General features: G+C 40.3%; 1 protein-coding gene across 40 annotated transcripts in view; it reads right to left on the bottom strand.

Annotated features, from left to right (window-relative positions):
* Positions 1 to 20,370, bottom strand: part of RBFOX2 (RNA binding fox-1 homolog 2) — a 269,661-nt gene that overhangs the window by 7,739 nt on the left and 241,552 nt on the right. For 11 of the 40 annotated variants that reach the window (XM_026499694.4, XM_026499693.4, XM_057316430.1 and 8 more), the window contains 7 exons: positions 19,944 to 20,036; positions 17,074 to 17,134; positions 13,886 to 13,939; positions 13,675 to 13,767; positions 12,439 to 12,583; positions 8,654 to 8,693; positions 3,481 to 3,512 (listed from right to left, as the gene is read on the bottom strand). In XM_026499694.4, coding sequence (XP_026355479.1) covers positions 3,481 to 3,512; positions 8,654 to 8,693; positions 12,439 to 12,583; positions 13,675 to 13,767; positions 13,886 to 13,939; positions 17,074 to 17,134; positions 19,944 to 20,036 — 518 coding nt within the window. Of the gene's footprint in view, positions 1 to 3,480; positions 3,513 to 5,649; positions 5,693 to 8,653; positions 8,694 to 10,111; positions 11,947 to 12,438; positions 12,584 to 13,674; positions 13,768 to 13,885; positions 13,940 to 17,073; positions 17,135 to 19,943; positions 20,037 to 20,370 lie in introns of those variants that run through there. The other 29 variants (XM_044384440.3, XM_048218054.2, XM_048218057.2 and 26 more) reach the window with 13 other exon arrangements.

Genomic DNA, 20,370 nt, shown 5'->3' with positions numbered 1-20,370 from the left:
GCATGTCATCGTTTCTCTGGCAGAGAATGAAGCTCCACCCAGTGACCGGACGTGCTTTCCAATTTGGGACGGTAACAAAAGTCAGCTAGCTCTCTTCTAGGACCTGTTCTTAGATTTAAGAAAGGAAGAGATGATTTCAGATCTGTCTTACTTCACAGTCGTGGCTGGGACTTCCAACAGGGCAAATATGTGCAGGGAGTCAGGAGAACTTTACTTGACAGGGAATACAAATGACAGAACTAGAACATACTAAATTTGTGTGTGTTAACTTCAGATTCTCGGACGGACTCACTGCGGAGACTACGGCCGGTGTGTAATGGGAAGGTCCTCTACGGAGCTGTGCTCCACAGGCCTCGCACATTTGCCAACAGGCTAAGATAACCAGGCAACATTTAGAAGGAAAACGCAGTGCAGATCAGGGGTTGGCAAACGTCAATCTGTGGGCTGACGCAGTTTGTTACCTGCTTTTGGAAGCAGGTGTGAAAAGACCGTCTGGCCTCCAAAGCCGCAAATATTTACCACTTGGCCCTTCACAGAAAAAACCTGCCAGCTCTGATCTACGTTTCAGACTCAGACAAATCCCATTACAAACGGCCGAGGACCCTGCAGTGGGACTCACCTAGGTGAGGAAGCCCTCCCTCCATGCCCCGGGCATTTAACTGCATTTATTCTCCTCTCCCAAAAGATTCGGAGATTATTACACTCCAGTCTCATAGCAGGCTCTGGAGCTCTTCTGCCAATGGGCCCAATATCCTCTCAGTCCTGGAGACTTTCAGACTGCCACGTCCTGTTTCTTCCCTTCAGTTTAGGGGACCAAAGGTTTTCACTGTCAGGGTGAACCATATGTACCCCCATTAAGTATTTCGAAGATAATCACAAAAGAAGCGCCACGTGAGACAGGCTATTTTAAAAGTGGCGAGCCCTATGTTTTTCTCTTCTTTACTCTTCTAGAATTCATCTATTTCACCTAAGCCCAATTCACGTGTGAATTTTTATGACCAACTTCTCCCTATCAGATAGAACTACGTTTAGCTGGTGCACTTGGACACCATTTCACTTAGGCTTTCTCCAAGTGAACACACCGTGTTATGGAGTTTACTCCTGCTCTCTAACGTGTACTGCGTGAAGCCATCCGGAGCAGCTTCAAATGGACCCTGCAAGCATCCCTGACCGCATCTCAGTCGCCACGCACCACTCCTCTGAGTTCTTCAAGTGAATCACTTGGCAAAGTAAACTTTCTTTCTCAATTACAAATTCTTCAGCAGAAATCCATATAAATCAGAAGATTCTAATTAACATTACTCAACCCTAAAGATGAAATGGTAGAGGACAGAAACACGGCAGGAAGCACCCTCGGGCTGTGTGTGATCAACACGTCCGCTCTGCCATCCAGCAAGGTCTGTGGGAACGGGCAGGCCAGGCCGGTCGGGGCAAAGCTACGCACCCCAGGCTGCGTGACACACCCCGCTGTATCCGTGTCTGTAACTCCATCTACCTACACGTGTACACATTAGACATCAGCTGAAGGGTCTCTTTACCTTGTTCCTTTTTTTCAACTTCTAAGGAGGACATAAAGCAGGAAAAACATTTGTTAAAGCAACAAGCTAATCTTTATATTTAAGCTTTAAATGAACCTTTAAAGGCTCAATTTTTAACTACAGATGATTCCATGAAGTTTAGGACTGAAGTTTGCCAGTGTGAAGTTTACAACAGGGCTGATTTTAGTAAAAGTTCTTTGCAAACAAGGATAATGTGGTCAACAAGCAGTACGTGGTTTGTCTCCTTAGCATTCCTTCAAACACCAAAATAATCTTTAAAAATTTAATAAGTCAAGGTAATAAAAGCAGTTAAAGCCCAATTTATGTTTACCCGAGCAAAACATTGTAAAAACTGAAGTTCTCTGCCATCGGGCAGACTATACACTGTCATGAAGGGATTCGGAGGCTCCAAAGTCCTGACCCAACTCTCAGAAAGTCTCAGTACAGTCAGAGATACTAGGGATTCTATCAAATCATAGCTTTGAGCAGGTGCTGCACTAATTCTGGAAAAAGAGGTTCTGAATGAGGTTAGTGATAGAACCACTTCCCCTCACCTTCCTCAGCCTGTAAGAAGCCATCAGAACTGCAATGGTTTTGGGGATAATGTTATTATTAACCGCAATTCAAAATGGATCAGACTGTGGGAAAGAAGCTTCCTTCCAAACCAGAAGGAGACGGGGAGACTCTATCTGCAGTGGTTTCCTTCTATTATAAAGGAACTCAGACTTTGGAGTTTGAATCTGATGAGGTTCTTTGCTATTTAAATTCAGGAAAACAGGACAGGAAAACAAATATTTTATTGCCAACAAAGGCCTGAGAAGAATATTAGCATTAAGAAAAACTGTATTAATGTTTCTTTTTTAAGCTGGTAATATTTCAACACGACTACTCTCCTAATTACCTTGCAGTGATGCTACAGAGAGGTCCTTTAAAGGGGGGGCTATGTTTAGGATGGACAGATAATATTCTAATAAACTAATCTGGTCATTCATTGGTGACTATCCCCAAATTAGAGAAGTTAAAATTGTATATCATGGATCTACTTCTCTCAGATGTAGTCTTACCAAAGCATTTCTGCTGCTGCTTTAAACAAAACATATCACTGTAAGACAAAGAAAATTCAGATGTATTTATTTCTACTCCGATTTCGGAGTGCATCAAGCTTCCAGGCCAAGAAATTGTTTTCTCAACTTTCACCTCTACTAGCAAGTCTGAAATCTTTTCTAGAACATGAGAACAAAGTGCAGTTTGAAACACCAAGGTTTTCATTACTGTTTCTTAAGTTTTTCAAAAAGAATCAGGGTGGGGAAGGGAGTAGGAGAGACGGGGTTCAGGCGTGGGGGGGGGGATGGCGCCACATTTATTAATCACATTAAAAACTAAGCATGCCAACATCTGGAGCTAGAACAACCAGCAAAATCACCACGTTCAGACTCGTATTGGCTAACTCTATCTATCCCAGCATTCTCTTGGGACAGCGGTTTGCCCTAGGCTCTACCACAAGCTCGGTGAAGTACACAGCCTCAATTACTAGAGCGTGCAGCCACAACAACCTGCTATTACGGAAACAGTCAGTCACCACTTGAGTTAACATTCCAGACCCTAACGACTGGCCCGCCCCAGCCCAGAGAAAGAGTCAAGGTCGCCCACCCTCGCCCTGGCCCACACCACAATGTTAATAATTATAACAAGCAGTAACCCATCTGTTATATCAGAGAAGGGAACAGAGACTCCACTGAGAGATTTAGAGTGAGATGTTAACATGTCTTCAGCTGACTGCACAAACAAACAAACAAAAAAAAGAGGAGAAATAATTCATTTGGAGATATGAAGTCATGAAATAGCTGATGTGTCTTGCTTTTAACCATGCACTGATGCAAAACTGAAGCAACCATTAAGAATCAAAATTGAAAAGGACATATGTATTTACACACAATCAGACCTGTTGGATCTGACGCAGTTTGCAGACTCTATCTGTGTGTGATTTGAAATAAAACAAAAGATGGGGATTAGCATGGCCACAGCACACCCTAGTGTAGGAGGGCACACACGGACTGCTCTTTGGAACCCTGATGGCTGGATTCGTTTGGCCATGGCTGAGCCTGGTCCAAATACACACGTGCCCCTTTAAAAGGATTCTCTTCTTATTCCTCTGTAATTGACTGAATGCCTCCGGAGTGTTCCCACCACTCCACCACTCCCCTAGGCACCCTTCCTAACCCTGCTAGTGTGGTTCGGTCCTGACCCGCAGCGTGAGCTTGGGCGCCAGCCCGCAGGCAGCACCCATCCATTGTGGCCCAGGGTTCTTCGGATGTAGTTCCTAGGCCTAAGCGGTCTGTCTTTTCACATATCCATGACACATCCCTGCCTTCAACTTCCAGTTCATTCCCAGGAAAGCACGGTTACCTTTAATATCCTTTTGTTGTTCAAGTCTCAGCTCTCCAGGATCCATCAACACCTGCTAGGGATTCTCTACTCCACTCTGAATCGATTTTATCATTTAATTAATTTTATAATGTTGTCACACTGACCACAGGACTTTTCTAAAACAGTTCTGTTTTAACCAGAACAAAATGGAAGGGTTCTACATATCCACCTCTCCCGTATCTGACTTTCATCTGCATTATCTATTAGCATGATCTCACATGGGTAGATATTCCCCTTGTCTTGATTTTAACCTAGCCATTAATTTTATTATATTTTTGGTTCAAATTTACATTAAAACAGGACTTTGGTGAGCATGTGATGTCAAGACACCTTCTTTCTACCTGGAAGACAGTGACGTTATGTGACACTGAGGAGAAAAGCGTGTATTTCAAGACCAGCAGACAAAGTGAGAGCTTGCTCCCTGCAGGTGGTGTACAGATTTATAGAGCGAGGGGAGTGGGGGTGGGTGGGTGGAGAGAAAGGCAGGTGTGGTGCTTCAAATCACTACAGGAGCAAAGATCTAGCCCAAGGAGCTTGGCTTGAATGTTGTGCCTCTGGGCATCTCCACGGTTCTAACTCTTCCCTTCTCTCGCCTCCTCCCCGCTCCAGCTGAGAGCCACGGCTCTAGGCTCTAGACCGACCCTGCAGGAGGGGCTCTTAGAGACCATTTTCCTGTGGCAATACGGCACCCCTGATTAAATGGGAGTTAACACAGACGTGAATACAAACACTTGGAATAATGAGAATACCGTTACTATTTTTGACAGAGATCTATCTACTTTGAAAAGTAGATATGAAAAGGTCTTTAAGAGAGGTATTTAAATTTTATTTTATTACTACTTAAAACTGGAGTGAAGAGAAGAACTGTCATGATCAACTTCTAATCTTCCACTTATGACTTCAGTGGTAGATGAGAGATGATCTTTAATGACTCAAACCTCTCAAACACTCCACTATTTCACATCTGCCCAAATTAGTTCATTTCCCAAATCTCGCTGGGTAGGCACAAAAAGAAACCAGCGGAACTGTGACAGGCTGTCTGCCGTTCTCCCTCCCCAAGCATCCAGCTATGGGCAAACCTAACAGTGCATTATTATCCAAATGAACTCACCGACCTTGTTTTAAGGAGAAAGGCAGAGGGCAAGGGGAATATGTGTTTCAAGTCTTAGAGTCCCGGTGGGTCTAGATTTTTAGGCAACTTCAAACTTAGGTAACAGCACGGTCCGATCACTACTATGGTCTCACTGTGGGGCCCAATTGGGGATTCAGGAGTCCTGTCCACATGGACTCGACTTCCTCCCTTTCCTCATTTCTTTCCCAGTGGAGAGAAAATGTCCCCACCTGCTAAGACCTCCAAGTCTAAAAGCCCAGTCTGAACACCATGGGTAAATGTGATTGACAAACTAAAAGAGGCGGCAGTGATAGGACAGTGCGTAGCGCGCGCCCAGCGTGGACAGCGGCAATGGGACAGGAGCACTTCATTTTGGAGGACGTGCCATCACGCATAGAACTTGACCGTGCGCTGCTGAGGAAGCAGGGCTTAGATCACACGCTCACAAGTCTCGGTTGTCCAAAAAAGCCTCTGTTCCCCTCTCTAACGTGGAGCTGGAATGGTTAGTATAATTCAATTTTTTCACTGCAATCCACAATCTGATTGATTGGCAGGTCACACTGGCACTCCTACCTGAGGTATTTTAGCGCTAATGATTGGTTCCTGTAAGACTATTCTATAACAGAACACAGGAAGAGCAGTTCAAAAAACACAGCTGTGGAAGGAAAACAATCATACAAAAAGCCCGCTAAGGGGCCCACCAGCCTTTTCTTTCCTTTGGATGCAAGCATGCTTTTCATAGGATAAGAATTAGGAGCAGTTTGTTATCCCTTTAAACAGTGAATTAGGGTAAACCATGCCCTTTCTACTGGTCAAGAAAAAGAGGGGCGGGGAGGACACACGATCTATCTGCTACACTCAAGGCTTCTCACTGGGGTCTCTTCACACACTGCGGGCACAACTGCTAGATCAGTTCTCCAGAGAGGAAAGTGCCACAAAAGAAACAGAAAGGAAGCAAATGGCTAGCAGGGATTATGGACTAATAACAGAACAGGGAAAGAGATTAAAAAAAAAAAAAACAGCTCCACTAATTTAATTAGTATAACTTAAGACAAAACGGGCAGCTTAAACTCTTTTCCCTCAAGATGTTTCTTCAAGCTCTTGTTCAGTGCACGTCGTGGAGTGGATAAACCCTCCACTCGTTCTACTGCTCATCTGTATTTCTGAGGAAACAAGGACTCAGTGTATGTGGACAGACTTCCACAGGCAGGAAAACGTACAGAGAAGCAGAACAAACTCAAGGAAACACAGAGGGGTTGTATGTGTGTGTGTGTGTGTGTGTTTAAAAGCAGCATCCCTTGCTCCCTCACATCTGAAAGTGGGAACAGAAAGTTCTCCAAGCTGTAGTTACATGAGCCTTCACTCAACGGCTGCCTCATTAAACAGTCCTGTTCGTCCTTAGCAGGCCAGATTATTACTGCAGCACTGGTGACTAACTTTTCCCTCCAAGCGACTGCTTTAAAATAGGAACTAATAAATGATAATAACATTATGATTAATTCTTTTTAAGAAAGCACCACTGGTCAAACAAGTATTTCAGCAAGGTCACTAAATTATTTCTCTTTAGCTTCATAAGGTGATCCAGTTAGTAGATTAAAATATTTTTTTCCCAAGAGTATTTTCTCTGTAAGTACAGAAAAATCATCTCTCTCTTAATAGAATCATATATTGTGAACTAAGGAAATGAGAGAACTATAAGCAAATGTTTGGCTGGTTCACTTAAACAAGGTGGAAATAGGCAAATCTTAATACGGCAGAAATAAGCCATACTTAAAAAAAATCCCCAAATAAAAAAGACATTAGAGAGAGAGAGAGAGAGAGAGAGAGGGAGAGGGAGAGAAACACCTTTGATTTAAGAATTTCAGTGGAAAAGCATGCTCCAATAGATCAGATTTCAGGAAAACAATTTAAAGAACATAAAGATGAGTTTCATGAGAATATGGATACTAATGTATATGGGAGAATGTACATGCTACGATCATATGCAAATATATATATTTAGGAAAGTGTCATTTGGTATGAAAGTAGGAATATTTCCCCAATCCTCAAGTTTCACTGTGAGCACAGGAAAAAAAAGGTACCTTTCATTACTTCTTGAAAACCATCTGAGGAAAGATGTAGATTTTAATTAAAGACCTGAGAGAAATAATGAGATATGCATTGAGTTTTGTGCTTGGCTATATAAATAACTGATGTCATCTGGGTAAGTCACAATCTAAGAAATGTATATAACAAAGTGAGAGGGTTGGACCAATACATGGCTAAGATTCCTTTAAGCATTTGCTAGACTAAAGGCAAACTTTGAAGGTCTATTCTAAATAGGACAGGTGTGTCCAGTCACCTACAATATCCCAGAGGACTGCTTTATCCTATCTCTACTACCTGCAACACATAGAACCTCTACATTTTGAAAGTGCATTAAAGTTTTCTGATTGCCAGAGAATCTCTGGCAGAAATCTGTGGAAATAGTTCACTGCAAAGGTATACCCTTATTGATTTGGGGAGGTAAGGGAGGAGAAGGCATTTCTGGACAATTCTAACCTACGGCCAAGGAATAATTTCATGCTGACAAGTTTTTCTTAAGAAATTGTTTCTTAATGATTTGGGTGGTTAGACTAAGCTTGCATTCAGAAACAGATCATCTGGAGAGGTCTTAATAAAAGATTTCAAAGCTCAAAAACTTTTGGATTCTTTGTCAGTTAGATCACTTTGTCCACATTTTAAATAATATGTGATAAACCAATCACGATGTAACAAGACAGTTTCGATAACGGATAATAATAATAATGATGTTAACATGGCTGGTAGAAGCAACAAATCCTATATGATAATCAAACGTTTGTCTAAGAAGAGTCTAGGTTGCTAATTATGCCACTCATTTCCCTCTAGATGGCTCTTAAGAAAAGAGACCCAACCAGTTGTGGACCTTTTTGATAAAGCAAGGCCGGAAGCACTGAGCGTTTGGTTTCCTCTCTTTATTCCCACTCTTCATTGGCATCAGCTCCTTCCTCCCCTTTCACAGGGTAATGCTCTCTCAAAGTATATAAAATAGGAAAACACATAGTTCAGAAAGCTTACTGCCATCTACATAAATCAAAGCTCCAATGATCTAAAGAGGGATATGAAATGAGAAGAAAAGCAGAAAAGAGAGAGTGGGTTTAAGCTAATATACCTATCCTATTATTTATGTATGCACATGACACGACAGTAATAAAAGACTTTAAACCTGCTGATCATCTCGCAAATAAATCACTGATACACAGAACATCTGTGGGTAGAGGGAAGGGAAAAGAATATGTCCAGTAGACTGACTCTAGCAATGATCAGGAAACCCAAAGGCTTAGTTTTTGCACCCAGGGGCAAGCGCAGTGGCAGAGAAGCATGCTTGCATTCTTAAATATATAAATATATATATATATATATCCACAAGGAAAAAGAAAATAAAAATTAAACAAATTATATGTAAAAAAACCAAACCAAAACAAAACAAAAAAAACCAAACCAAACCAAAGAAACAGAAAAAAAAGGCTGGCTTGTCAGGGAATGGGGTCAAGAAGGCCCCGGTGTGTGTACTTACATAGAGGTCAGCACCGTAAAATCCGTCCTGGTAAACCACACTGCAGAAAATCCACACAAAAACAAAAACAAAAAAACAAAAGAACAGAAACACATTCCGGTTATTGAGGACGGCAGCATGCACATGCGCTCTACACAGGCAGGTGATGTATGAATACATAACCGGGGCTGGGGGCCGCAGCGCGTCAGTGAGAGGACCGTGCAGTGCGCACGCACGTTATACAGCTCCAGGACATGCGAGGAGGGGGAGGAGCGCAAAACTGGAATGGACACCTGGATACTTGGTCATTACAGGAAAATTACAACAATAAAAAGCATTCCCAGAGGGCCTAATAGAACTACTGGAAATCTGCTGGATGAGAAACACCAAGTTTTCATACCCGGAGTTTTTTGTTTGTTTGTTTCATTTTGTTTTAAAAGCTTGCCCTAGGAGGAAATTTTTCTTTAAAGAGTTTCAAAATGATTGTGTGTGTATGGGATGGGGAGAGGCATGGAGAGAGGGATCTAATGTGAAAGAAATGAACCCAAAGAATTCCATCAGGGCAGGACTTGTATGCAGAGCATGTTTCAAAATTATGTTTAGTATTTTGTTTTCAGTTTCCTAGAAGTATGTACATTTTTTTTTCTGATATCCATACATCACCTGCTTTTTTACCCTGCACATTAGACATGCGATAAGATTTGGCTGATCACACAAGCATGCAAAGTATTATTATTCAGCATTTTAAGAACCAATGCAACACCTCAGAAAAACAAGTCAATCAATTCTGACCAAAGTAAACAGAGAAATGTAATTAAAAAAAAAACACAACCAAAAATACCCACAATGCATTGCTTTCACAAGCAGAGATAATGAGCTAAAGGTTAAGGTGATTGGTCCAAGGTCCAAGAATTGAAAGGTGCAGTGGGGATCCCAGATAGTAACAATATAATCCAGAGCGGGAAGGAGGAACTGGAAGATTTTAAGGGTTCTTTTTTGACCATAAACATATTCATGGAACTCTGAAAAATAGAACTGATAACTGACGTTCCGGGCATGACCAAGGATCATCCTGTTTTATTTGAAAGGATAAAACTGAGAAAGTAGCTGATTAGGAATAGAAGGGTTTATTTTCCTGTTTAGAAAAATGAATTTGTATCAAACAAAATACATGAATTTTTTGTTTGTTTTTTTTAAATCCTGGGCAACACTAAACTATTATAATCAGATTTCAAACTTTTTGAGGTATTTTTGTGCATACAGACTTTCCCCAAAACATTACTCTGGGGCCAAAAGACATGGAACAGCAGTAGAGATATCTTAGATAAGACTTTCTTCTTCACATTTGTTAAATCAACATTCGGATTTTTTAAATGAGAAGATCTGTTTATTGTTTATTCAACTAAGTAAGCTGGAAGTTTTCACCACTATCTTCTCTGCTGTAATAAATAAACTAGTAAGTGAGGCCTTTAAATCATATTTTTGATTATGAAATAATTTATTTTTTGCAGGTAGCTGGAAAGTTTCTGAATTCTATTTACAATGATATTTTGTTGGGTTTACAGACTAGTATGGTCACACTTATTGCAAATCCCCAAATATGCTGCGCCTTTGTATTACATAACAGGCAGAATGAACCCATCTGTGATGTTCATTTCACTACTATGTTCTCTCCGTCTTCATAGTTTCCAATTGCAGTTAAAGCTTGATATTAGGAAGTAATCTGCCTCTCAACTATATTTTAGTAAAAAAAGACACTTGTTCATAATGAGAAGGCTGACAGAATGGAAAGCACTGAAGCCAAGTGGTGATTAATTAACCTTCAACTATTTCAGGAGGGGATACAGGCAAAGATTACAAACATCTCTTCTTACAGAGAAGAGTGGTGGCATCAAAAACACGAATGAAGTTTACCCTAAGTTGCATCACTCACTGGGAATATTCACCTAAATTCTAGAAGAATTCTAATATTCCCTGTATCAAATGCCACAAGGAGGCTAGAACATAATGATTAATGATGAAATTAGTTTACTAAGCTGAAAAGCAATTTTAGGCCATTCCCCATATAATACTGGACTTATTCCTTGCCATCTTCCATGTAAACCGGTGGTTTAGTTAATAAAAAAGAAAACATGGGAAATCAGTGTTCAATGTAATGCACAGAGATTGGTATGGTTAGACATAGAGATAAAATATCTTTGAGTGAACACAATATTGACAGACTTGGCAGAGAATGGGTTCTCAAGTTTGGCCAATATACTGCAATGAGCTACATTGAATAGGAACAAATCCAACCGTTTTTATAAAGTAACTCAGGAAGATTACAAAATAAAGAAGTCCCATGTTTCTGGTGAGTGGTACTGCTTTGCAAGCATGACGATAAACTCTCTTGGACTGAAATGGAAGGCGCTTCATGAACAATTTTCCTGGTGTGCAGAACTTCCAAAAGGTTTGTTATTATATTTTACTTGAGTATTTCTTGATGAAATAGTACTGCATCTTTATTCACTTCTTTAAAGAGATGTCAGAGGTTGAAGGTCAAAGGTCAAGTTGAGAGAGGAAAGAATAAAATTAAAAGCAAGTAATGGCAGAAGATGGAGATGATGGAATGCATGGGATTTAAACATCTATAAACTGCAAACAAAAGTTTATTTCTAAAGCAGTTCCCTTCCAGCAGGTTCTGGAGCCTGTTCATTTCAACATGCATACTTGTCTAATAAAAATGCTTTAATTCTGTGCAACGGAGGACCCCTAATGGCATGTCCATTTGGTCTACGAATGAACGCTAAGTTAGTATACCTCAAAGCCAATTTTGCTGTCAGAAAAGGACCTACAAAGGAGGCTCTTTCCCTTTGTGTTTTAACTAAGTAGCAGTGAATAGGCTCCTCTGCCACTACGTTCATTTCTCAGAAAGAATATGGACAAAAACCTGTCATAGGCAGAGAAAAGATGAAGAACACAAATGTCACCTCTTTGAAGAAAGAAAGTCCTTGGTACAACTAACTTATCGAAGTCCACTCTTCATAAAAATATACATTTTAGGCTGACACTGAGAAACAACTAAAAACAAAACCTGCCATCTTCACTCCTCCTCCCCCATTCAATAGCAAAGGATTTATTTGTTGCTATGGAATCATTCCACTGCATGAGACACCCTCCATACAAAAATCAAAGGGTGAAGGATGCTCAGCTACATTAGTTGTTTTACCATCATTCAGAAGCCAACTGTAGTTTAATTCTTCCTACTTCTCCCTTTCTCCCTGGATTCAATTGGACTTGGTTCATCTTTGAATTAACCTCTTTTAATCCGTTTCCTACAAAGAAAGCAAATCCATTGTGGGTAGCTAGCTCTGCTGCTCACCACCCAGGCAGTGACACCAAAAGGGAGGGCGATGTGGTAGCCTCAGCCCCAACAGGGGTGGTGATCAGGGGGTGAGCACAGCAGATGCAGTCTTGGACTACAGTCTTGAGCTCCTATTTTGGTTCTCTGCAGTAGTGTTAATCCATATTCGTGCGATGCTGAGTGAACTCCATGCCAACACACTGCTAGTAAACACAAGACAGTTCTGGCTGCTGTCTTAAGCCACTACCACGAGGGCTTAAGGTGGCCAAAATGAAGATTTAGATAATGAATCGGTATTTTGTTACATTCTGATGATGGTATATTTTGGTTCTTGCCATCTAATCCATTAATTTACAAATATTCAGAGAATCTCTACGATGTGGCACGGCAACGTCCCAGAAGTTGTGAGAGGGCCATGGTATTCTTTTCTGCCCAGCTGCTTGTTTTGGAATCTCATGCTTACCCTGGATAGGCGGGAATGGCTGTTGGAGGTACCGCTCGGACCGCACCGTATACCGTCCGCCCTCTGCCCCTCAGATGGGCTCCTCTGAAAGCGGCCGCCGTGGTGGCTGCAGTCGGGTAAGGGAAGCCAGGAACTAAAGGGAGACCCAAAATATGACAGGAATGTCAACTTGCATTCAATAGCAGGGGGTACAATCCCAATTTGCTTTGAACCAATTCCAGGAAAGGCTGAAAGATATGTACCCCATCTTTTCTGAGAAAGAAATGGAGAGACCCGATATGCAAAGTTAACGATGCACGCTCCGCGTTCATCACCCATCGTGAGTGAGTTTACTCTGCTCCTTCTCAATTCTGGCATTTACAATGTAAGCCGGTGAGAAACAGGTCAAGAAACTCTGAGAACTACTGCTGTAATAAGAGACGAGACTTTTCATTTCTGCGGGCGCTTTACATGGATTGATATAAACTCTTTAACCGGCCAATTATTAATCTTGTTTTCACATGTTATTATGCACATATAATAATTATTCTTCATAAGAATAGTCTTTTGTGTTTGTACATGGTGCCAACCTCCAAGGCACACAATAATCTTTAGACATTTCATTAGTCCACTTTATTCTTTTATCTAAAATGTTTTAATCCAGAAATGTAAGGGGAGAGGGAAATGACTTCTCCCCTGTAATCTTGTGGCCTTTAGAGAGACCGACAGTTTCTAAAGGTCTATTTTAAATGTGCTATCCTTTGGAAAGCACACAGAAACATTTATTCCATATTCACCAAACTCTTTTTAATTATACCTTTTGCTGGAGCAAAATGGCTCCGGTCAGAATGACTTCAGGCTCTCGACAGAGCGGAGAATAATCATTAATATTGTAGGTGCTGCTAAATGATAGTCTACTAGAGGGCCCAAAGCTGACTTGCAGAGAACATCATATATTCCACAAGTACCCATTTCTTTGGTTTTCTTTAATATTAAGTGCAGACTAAAATGTTCTATAAACGTCCTCACCCCCCTCAACCTTCTCCAACTATTTATGCTTTGTGGCAACCTTAATATCTGGCCAGAAAGATTCTAACACAGGTTAAGCAGGACGGGGTACTGTGACAGCATTTATTAACTCTCTCTCGAAGGCCTCTTCAGTTATATATTAAATTGAAGAAGAAAAAAAAGACTAGCACACATCACTGTTTACTCACAACAGTCAAAATCCATGCCAGGCCAACATAGGCTACTTACTGATTAAAGGGATGTAAGTGTTAATACCCCCTCGTCCTGATAGGGGCACTGCTGCATCATTGCCTAGGGACACGTCTGCTTGAAAGCTGGATGCTGATTGCATTTAAAAAAATTAAAAAATGCAAAAAGATTACAAAGGAATAGTAAATTGAAAAACAACAGATGTTGTTACAGTTAACTCGCACAAATGGAAAGATTAACGAAATACTACCTGCATATAACTCAGGGCCATATACAGCTCCAACTACGGGGCTTAATTTCCAACCTGAAACGGAAGAGAGGACAGTGAGCATTTAGGACTCCGTGAAGGACACCAGGAAAAGGGCATGTGCAAGCTGGCTCCAGATATCCCCGTGCTTCGAATCCACCCACCAACATCTCTGTAGATGCCCACCTGGGGCTTATACGAGAGGGGGAGGACATTTCTACAGCTGAGCATCTTTAAGCAGGACTAGCACAGTGAAGGGATAATGAGGAGCTGGGGCGGGGGGACGCAAGTATAGGTGCAAACTGGAGGGAGAGAAACACTGGGAGGGAAGTAGGAAGACAGAGAGGGAATGAGAGAAGGACAAAGAAATATAAGAAATACAAATAAATCTTGGGCTCTGGTACAGAACTGCTTAGAATGTATTCTTTATTTTTAGAAAAAGGAGAAAGGCAGAATATGTCATTCTCACCACACTGTGATGCATTTTCTTATACACTGTCTGTTTACTACTCTCACTGCTTTACAAAGGTATCCTCTGAATTCAAATTTGAGCTAATCTTTGACTCCATGTTCAACTATACCATGCATATGGAAATCTGGGTAAGCCAAAATCCCCTTTCTTTGGGATTTACCATTGGAATTTCATTGCAGTTAACCTCAGCCAAGTGAACAAGAGGAGACACAGAGTAATAAAATTCAAGATACATCCCCAACTTCATATATGTCTTGGGATTTTAAATTGGTAATATACATACTTAAGTTAATCAGTCGTTTTAGCTAAAGGATAGACTGCTGTTGAACATCAGCCTAAGCATTTATAAACTTTAAGTATTCCCAAATATTAGGTTTCATGTCAACTTTATTTCTTCATTCCCCCTTTTTCTATTTACAGGAAGGTAGCAGGCCCTAAAAAAGAAAAATGTACCACTGCCCACTGATAGTTAAGGAGTAGAATTCCAGATGAAAACTTTAATCAATAGACATTTACAGAATTTTACACATAAATAAGCAAACATGCTCCATTATTTTTCTGAAAGACTGGAGACAGTATTCAAGAGAAAACTCATTCATTCTGAACCAATTCAATCCCCCATTTATTATTTTATGTGCTCATAGATGGTGAGCACATTATTTTACATAAAAATTGAGCAAATATCTCCGTTCAAATCCTACTGGAGTTGTAAGAACACAAATGTTCTGCAATGCCAGACAAATCAAGTGATTAAAACCAACGTAAACTAAACTGCTGGCTGAGAATTCACCAGAAAGCACCTAGCACACTGTTCTCAGAAGCTTTAACCACAAGCAGTTGTAGGTCTCTAAAGTTTGGCTCCATTAGGCTTGAATATTAATTTAGAATAATATTCAAAAATGACTTTTTTTCTTCATACCAATGGCACTATTACTTAAGCATTCCCTTAAGTAATAATATACATTTTAATAATGGTATATAATGGTATGCTGTCAATAATACTTTGAATATGTTTAGTTTTGTGCAAATTTACGATATATTTTGACCTTTACAAAACCCAAAGGGAGAGTTAAGACATGTACCACAGCTGGGACAACAAGTACTATACTTCTCTAGGATTAATTTCCCAAATAATAAGCTAAGAGGGCTGGGTTTTGATGACTTCCACAGAGCCTTCAGGCGCTAAAATTCTGTGATTGCAAATTCATAGACACAAAAACAGAATCAGGTTAAAAAAAAACTGGCCCAATAACACAGAATAAAATGAAGAATCAAATCTAGAAGTGGAATTTCTGTCTTCTGAATTCCAGGCAGTGACTCTTTCTACCACACCATTCCCCTGGATCTAAAGGAAATCTGACATACTTTGCCTCTCCTTCCTATTTTGTTTACACTGGGTTATTATCAAAGTTGCAGAAACTTGTTTTTTTTTTTTTTTTTTTTTTAAGATTTCATTTATTTGTCAGAGAGAGAGAGAGAGCACAAGCAAAGGGAGCAACAGGCAGAGGGAGAAGCAGGCTCCCCAATGAGCAGGGAGCCCGATGTGGGGCTTGATCCTAGCACCTTGGGATCATGACCCGAGCCGAAGGCAGACATTCAACTGACTGAGCAACCCAGGAGTCCCAGAAATTTGTTTTTGTGATAGCAGTGTAAAAAACAAAAGAGGTAAAGGGGGGAGGTGGTGGTATCACATGATGTACCATTGATAAAATGGAGAGGGAAAACGTAAATTATGCTGATAAATGCAAATTACGCTGATTTGTACCATCTGTTTGAAAAGGTGGGCTAAATGTATCCACTGAAGACATCACGGAATATACTAAGATATTATACTTGATTTAAGACATTACCAGCACATACTATCATACTCTAGCAGTAGATTCAAACTTTTAAGAAGCATGAGAAAACATCCCGTTAGATTCTAGATAAGATTTCATGCCCAACGCTAAAATATATGACAGAGAAGGAGTTGCTGCAGGCCTCAAGACCCGACCCATGGGTTTCCTCTCCGCCCCTCCCCAGGAGGCCCTGTAGAACGCGGCCGGCAAAACCACTGCTACACTGCAGATTCAAAGTAAATTCTATCTCATTTAGATGACATGAGTCTAGATTAAACTGACAAATGATGTAAAGGTTCTGCTTTTGTTAGGCAAAATATTCACAGGGTTTCTTTCTTAATGAGAAACATGTATGAAACCCACTCTATAGCACGTAGTCCGGGGATAGAAGGTGGAAAACACACGCACGCACGTGCACCATGGCTGTTATCTCTAGAGCATACCTTTAAAGGGAGAGCGAGGGGTCAAGAATTATTCCACTCATGCTCAGGAGTGGGTAGGGATCAGCAGTAAAAGTGAGCATTGGTGGGCACGTATTACTGACAAGCCTATCATATCACAAAGAATGACAGCAGCTAAAAATGAGGGTGTCTTAGTGGGACCCTACTAGGTTCACAGGTAACCTCAAATGACGTATTTACACTGTGTGTATGATGAACTTTACTGAGACCATTACAGCTTAGGAACTGAAAAACTAAGCTTAATTCTAAAAAAAAAGTTAACCGTAAAAACGGAATACTCTCCCAGGAAAGAAAATACTTCAATGTAAATTAAACAAACTGCCATAAGACTAAATCAAGAGAGATTTTTTTGATGATTACCAAAAGTTCACATATTAAGAATAAATGACATCCTTCTGAAGATGATTTGTAATCTCTTACCATTTGCATATGGTGTGACCATCTTCTTATTGGTCATTACACGTGCTGTAGCATTATTCACCTAAAAATACAAAGGAAAAAAAGGGGCAGGGAGAAAGTAGACCACATTAGGGAACATGGAGTTGCTCATCCGGATAACACAGCACTCAAGTTTAATAAAATGTAAATTTCAGAGAACATTGATTTAAATAATTAATATAGCAATATAAAATATTAATATATAGTATTTTAATAAAGTGTTTATAAAACGAGGCTAACAAGAGTAAAATGCAGTTTCTTGGTCTCCAAATGGAAAACTCGGGCTATTTTACCACCAAGTGCTTGAAAGGAAAGATACATTTGCAAGTTCTTTGGAGATCTCTTAAACAGAGAAGTCTCTGCATTATGTAAAATACGGGAAAAAGTAAATTGGAAACAACTCTGTTTGCACATGAACTTTGAAGCTCATGAATAAAACAGAGGCTTGCCACATGGGCCAGAGAATAGATTTACAGGAAGATAAGAAAATAAATCTATGGATTTCACCTGTTCTAATGTTCAGGATTTTTCATGATTGTGTAAGATTTTACTGTTTGAGGAGTAAAAAAAAAAAAAAAAAATCAGAACTCAGAAGCCCATGTTGACCATCTTCAGAACCATGCTGAATTTTCTAGACTATGTGGTCTATCCATTCAAGAATAATGTTTTCAGAAGGCCTTTAAATGAGGCACTTAACTGAAAAAGTAAAGCTTCAGTTTCTTTTGTTTTATGGTTCTCTCCACCCTCATTACAGAAGTGCAGAATTTAGAGCATTCTCGGTGCTAGGGTAAGTAGATGTTACAAAGATGGTGCTGATGACAAAAAGATGAATGGAGCCTCAAAGCCAGAAGACTGCAGCCCAGTGTCAGAACCAGCCTAAAGCTCTTGCAAGGAGGGTGCAGCATCACCATAGAACCTGGCTGTATACCATGTGGTCAAATCAGAGAACAGGTCAGCTTTTAAAAGAACTACAAAACATACCAAATATAAATGTCTTATTTTGTCACTGGGGATTTACATTAAGTTAACTTTGTATGGTGATAAATTTGTGTTATGGAAAGACCAATTTTAGGCGGAACTGGAACCAAAAAATGTATTAACAGGTCTTTCAGGATTTGTAGAGTGGGAATCTTCCTTTGTGAGGAAAAGAAACTCCATTTACTCTAGTTCGACCCACCAAATAATAGAAACATTTCACATTTAAAAAGAAAGAATGGGATACAACAATGATGAGACTGAGAGCATGCAGTTAACACACACACACACAAATAAAAGAAAGAAAAAACAATCAGTTTTGGAAAGAAGGGAGAAAGTGAAGAGCGAGGTTCTCACAGACAAGGATTAGAACGGGGGTCAGAGCTTACACTAGCCACTAGAGCAGAATGCACCCAAGCGCTAAAAGGAAAATGGCCAGAACCAATCAGAAACCACCAGTCAGCAAGAGACCAATAGCCGCAGGTAACAGAGAGAAGGGGTGGGAGAGACAGAGGGAAAAAGGACAGGGGCAGAACTTGGGGAAAGAGAGCAAGAACGCAGGGGAAAAGAAAAGAGAAAGTCAGGAGGGGTGTCACGGGCAGCAAAGAGAGCTGTGAGGGCAAGGAAAGAACAGTCAGAGCTACAAACAGAGGTTTGGGGAAGGAAAAAGGAAGTAGGGGCGGGAAGTGCATTAATAAAACCAGCCAAACTTGGAGTTCAGTAACTCTGAGTAAGATGTGCAAGGGGAAAAAAATCACCATGATGTCAGTAATCAAACAGCTCAGACTGCTACAAACAATATGTACATCCAAAGTCCAGGCGGCATTACTCAACAGCATTGAAAATAAAAGGGGGAAAGGAAAAGGAAGAGGAACAAGTCAAATCACATTTTGTAGTGTTAATGTGAGATGGCAGATGGACTTTTTCTTTCTTATTTAATTGTTTTGTAATTAACAATTGAAAAAGCTTCTTCTCTAGTGCTTCGTTTCACTTACCGCCAACGGGCACCATCGCCAGCATTGTGTATAGTTACCATGGAAAGAGTGAGTCAAGTGAAGGGCCCTAAATGCTAAACCATTGGAAAGGGAGGGAAAAAGCAAAATATGCAGACATCTTACTCAAAATGGTGGCTTTTATATTTCATACTTTTAAAAACTGGGAAAGGGGAAAGGAGCCAGTTAACCTTCACTGCGTTCTTAAAAAGGGTTAGCGAACATCATGTGGCTGCCGTGAACACAGTAACAGCTATTTGCCAGGCAGCCCTCAAACCCTCTGAGGATTTTATCCATTAACGGTGGAAATTCTTGGTATTAAATATACTTAAAAACTCCACGAGTTTTGGGTTCCTTCTTCCCTCCCACCACCTCTGCAGTCTTGTACTCATTGCTTATCACACGCACATGGAGGCGAACTGGCCGCCCGAGAGAGAGGATATTGGCTGGCTCCTTGATTCATTACAGGACACAATGTCACAAATTGGATAGTTTTTAGACATTTATAAAGTTAGTTTTATTTTGGCCTGATCACAGGTATTCATACGGAGTCTCGCAAACTGAAGCAAAGGAAAAAAATCAAGAGAGCAGAAGGATGAACATTTTGGAGGAAAAAAGTAAATGAGAAACAAATACACATGTACACGCACACGAGTAAATAAAAATGAACCCCCCCTCCAACAACCAAAAAATGAGGAAAGGAGGACAGAAGTGTTACTTTTACACATTTTAGTGCAAGAAGGTGAAGGACACAGAGACACACACACACAAATGTGTGTGTGCAGACACACACACAAGACAGGGCTCCAAATGTGAAATAAGTGAGGGAATACACAAAAGAGAAATAAAATATAAACCAGAAATTGAATTATTGAAGACATGCACCTCGATTTTACGGCCCTCTACCACGGTGCCGTGTAATTTCTCCCTGGCCCTGTCTGCATCAGCACTATTCTCGAAAGTTACGAACCCGAATCCCTGCATGCAGCGGGAGAAGGGGGGAAAACATGCACATCGTTATATTGAAATATCGATCTCTTGGTAAACAGAGAAAAAAATATCACAGTATGAAACCGACATCAGCATCGACTCAGCAATACTCTCCCAAAGTCACATTTTTGGTCCATGCATATTTGGTAAAAGGAAATTAAATCCAATAACAGAATACAGAACCGTAGTAGTAGTAGTAGTAGTAATAATAATAATAATAATAATAATAGCAACAACAATAATAATGATAATGTAATTAACAATAAGAACAATCATAAAATAAAACATAAAGCATGTGAGGCCAGACCAAAATTAAGGTATA

The sequence above is a fragment of the Ursus arctos genome, unplaced genomic scaffold (assembly GCF_023065955.2).
Source record: "Ursus arctos isolate Adak ecotype North America unplaced genomic scaffold, UrsArc2.0 scaffold_21, whole genome shotgun sequence".
Taxonomy (NCBI): Eukaryota; Metazoa; Chordata; class Mammalia; order Carnivora; family Ursidae; genus Ursus; species Ursus arctos.
The sequence above is the reverse complement of the archived record's forward strand: the minus strand, read 5'-3'. Positions and strand labels throughout refer to the sequence as shown.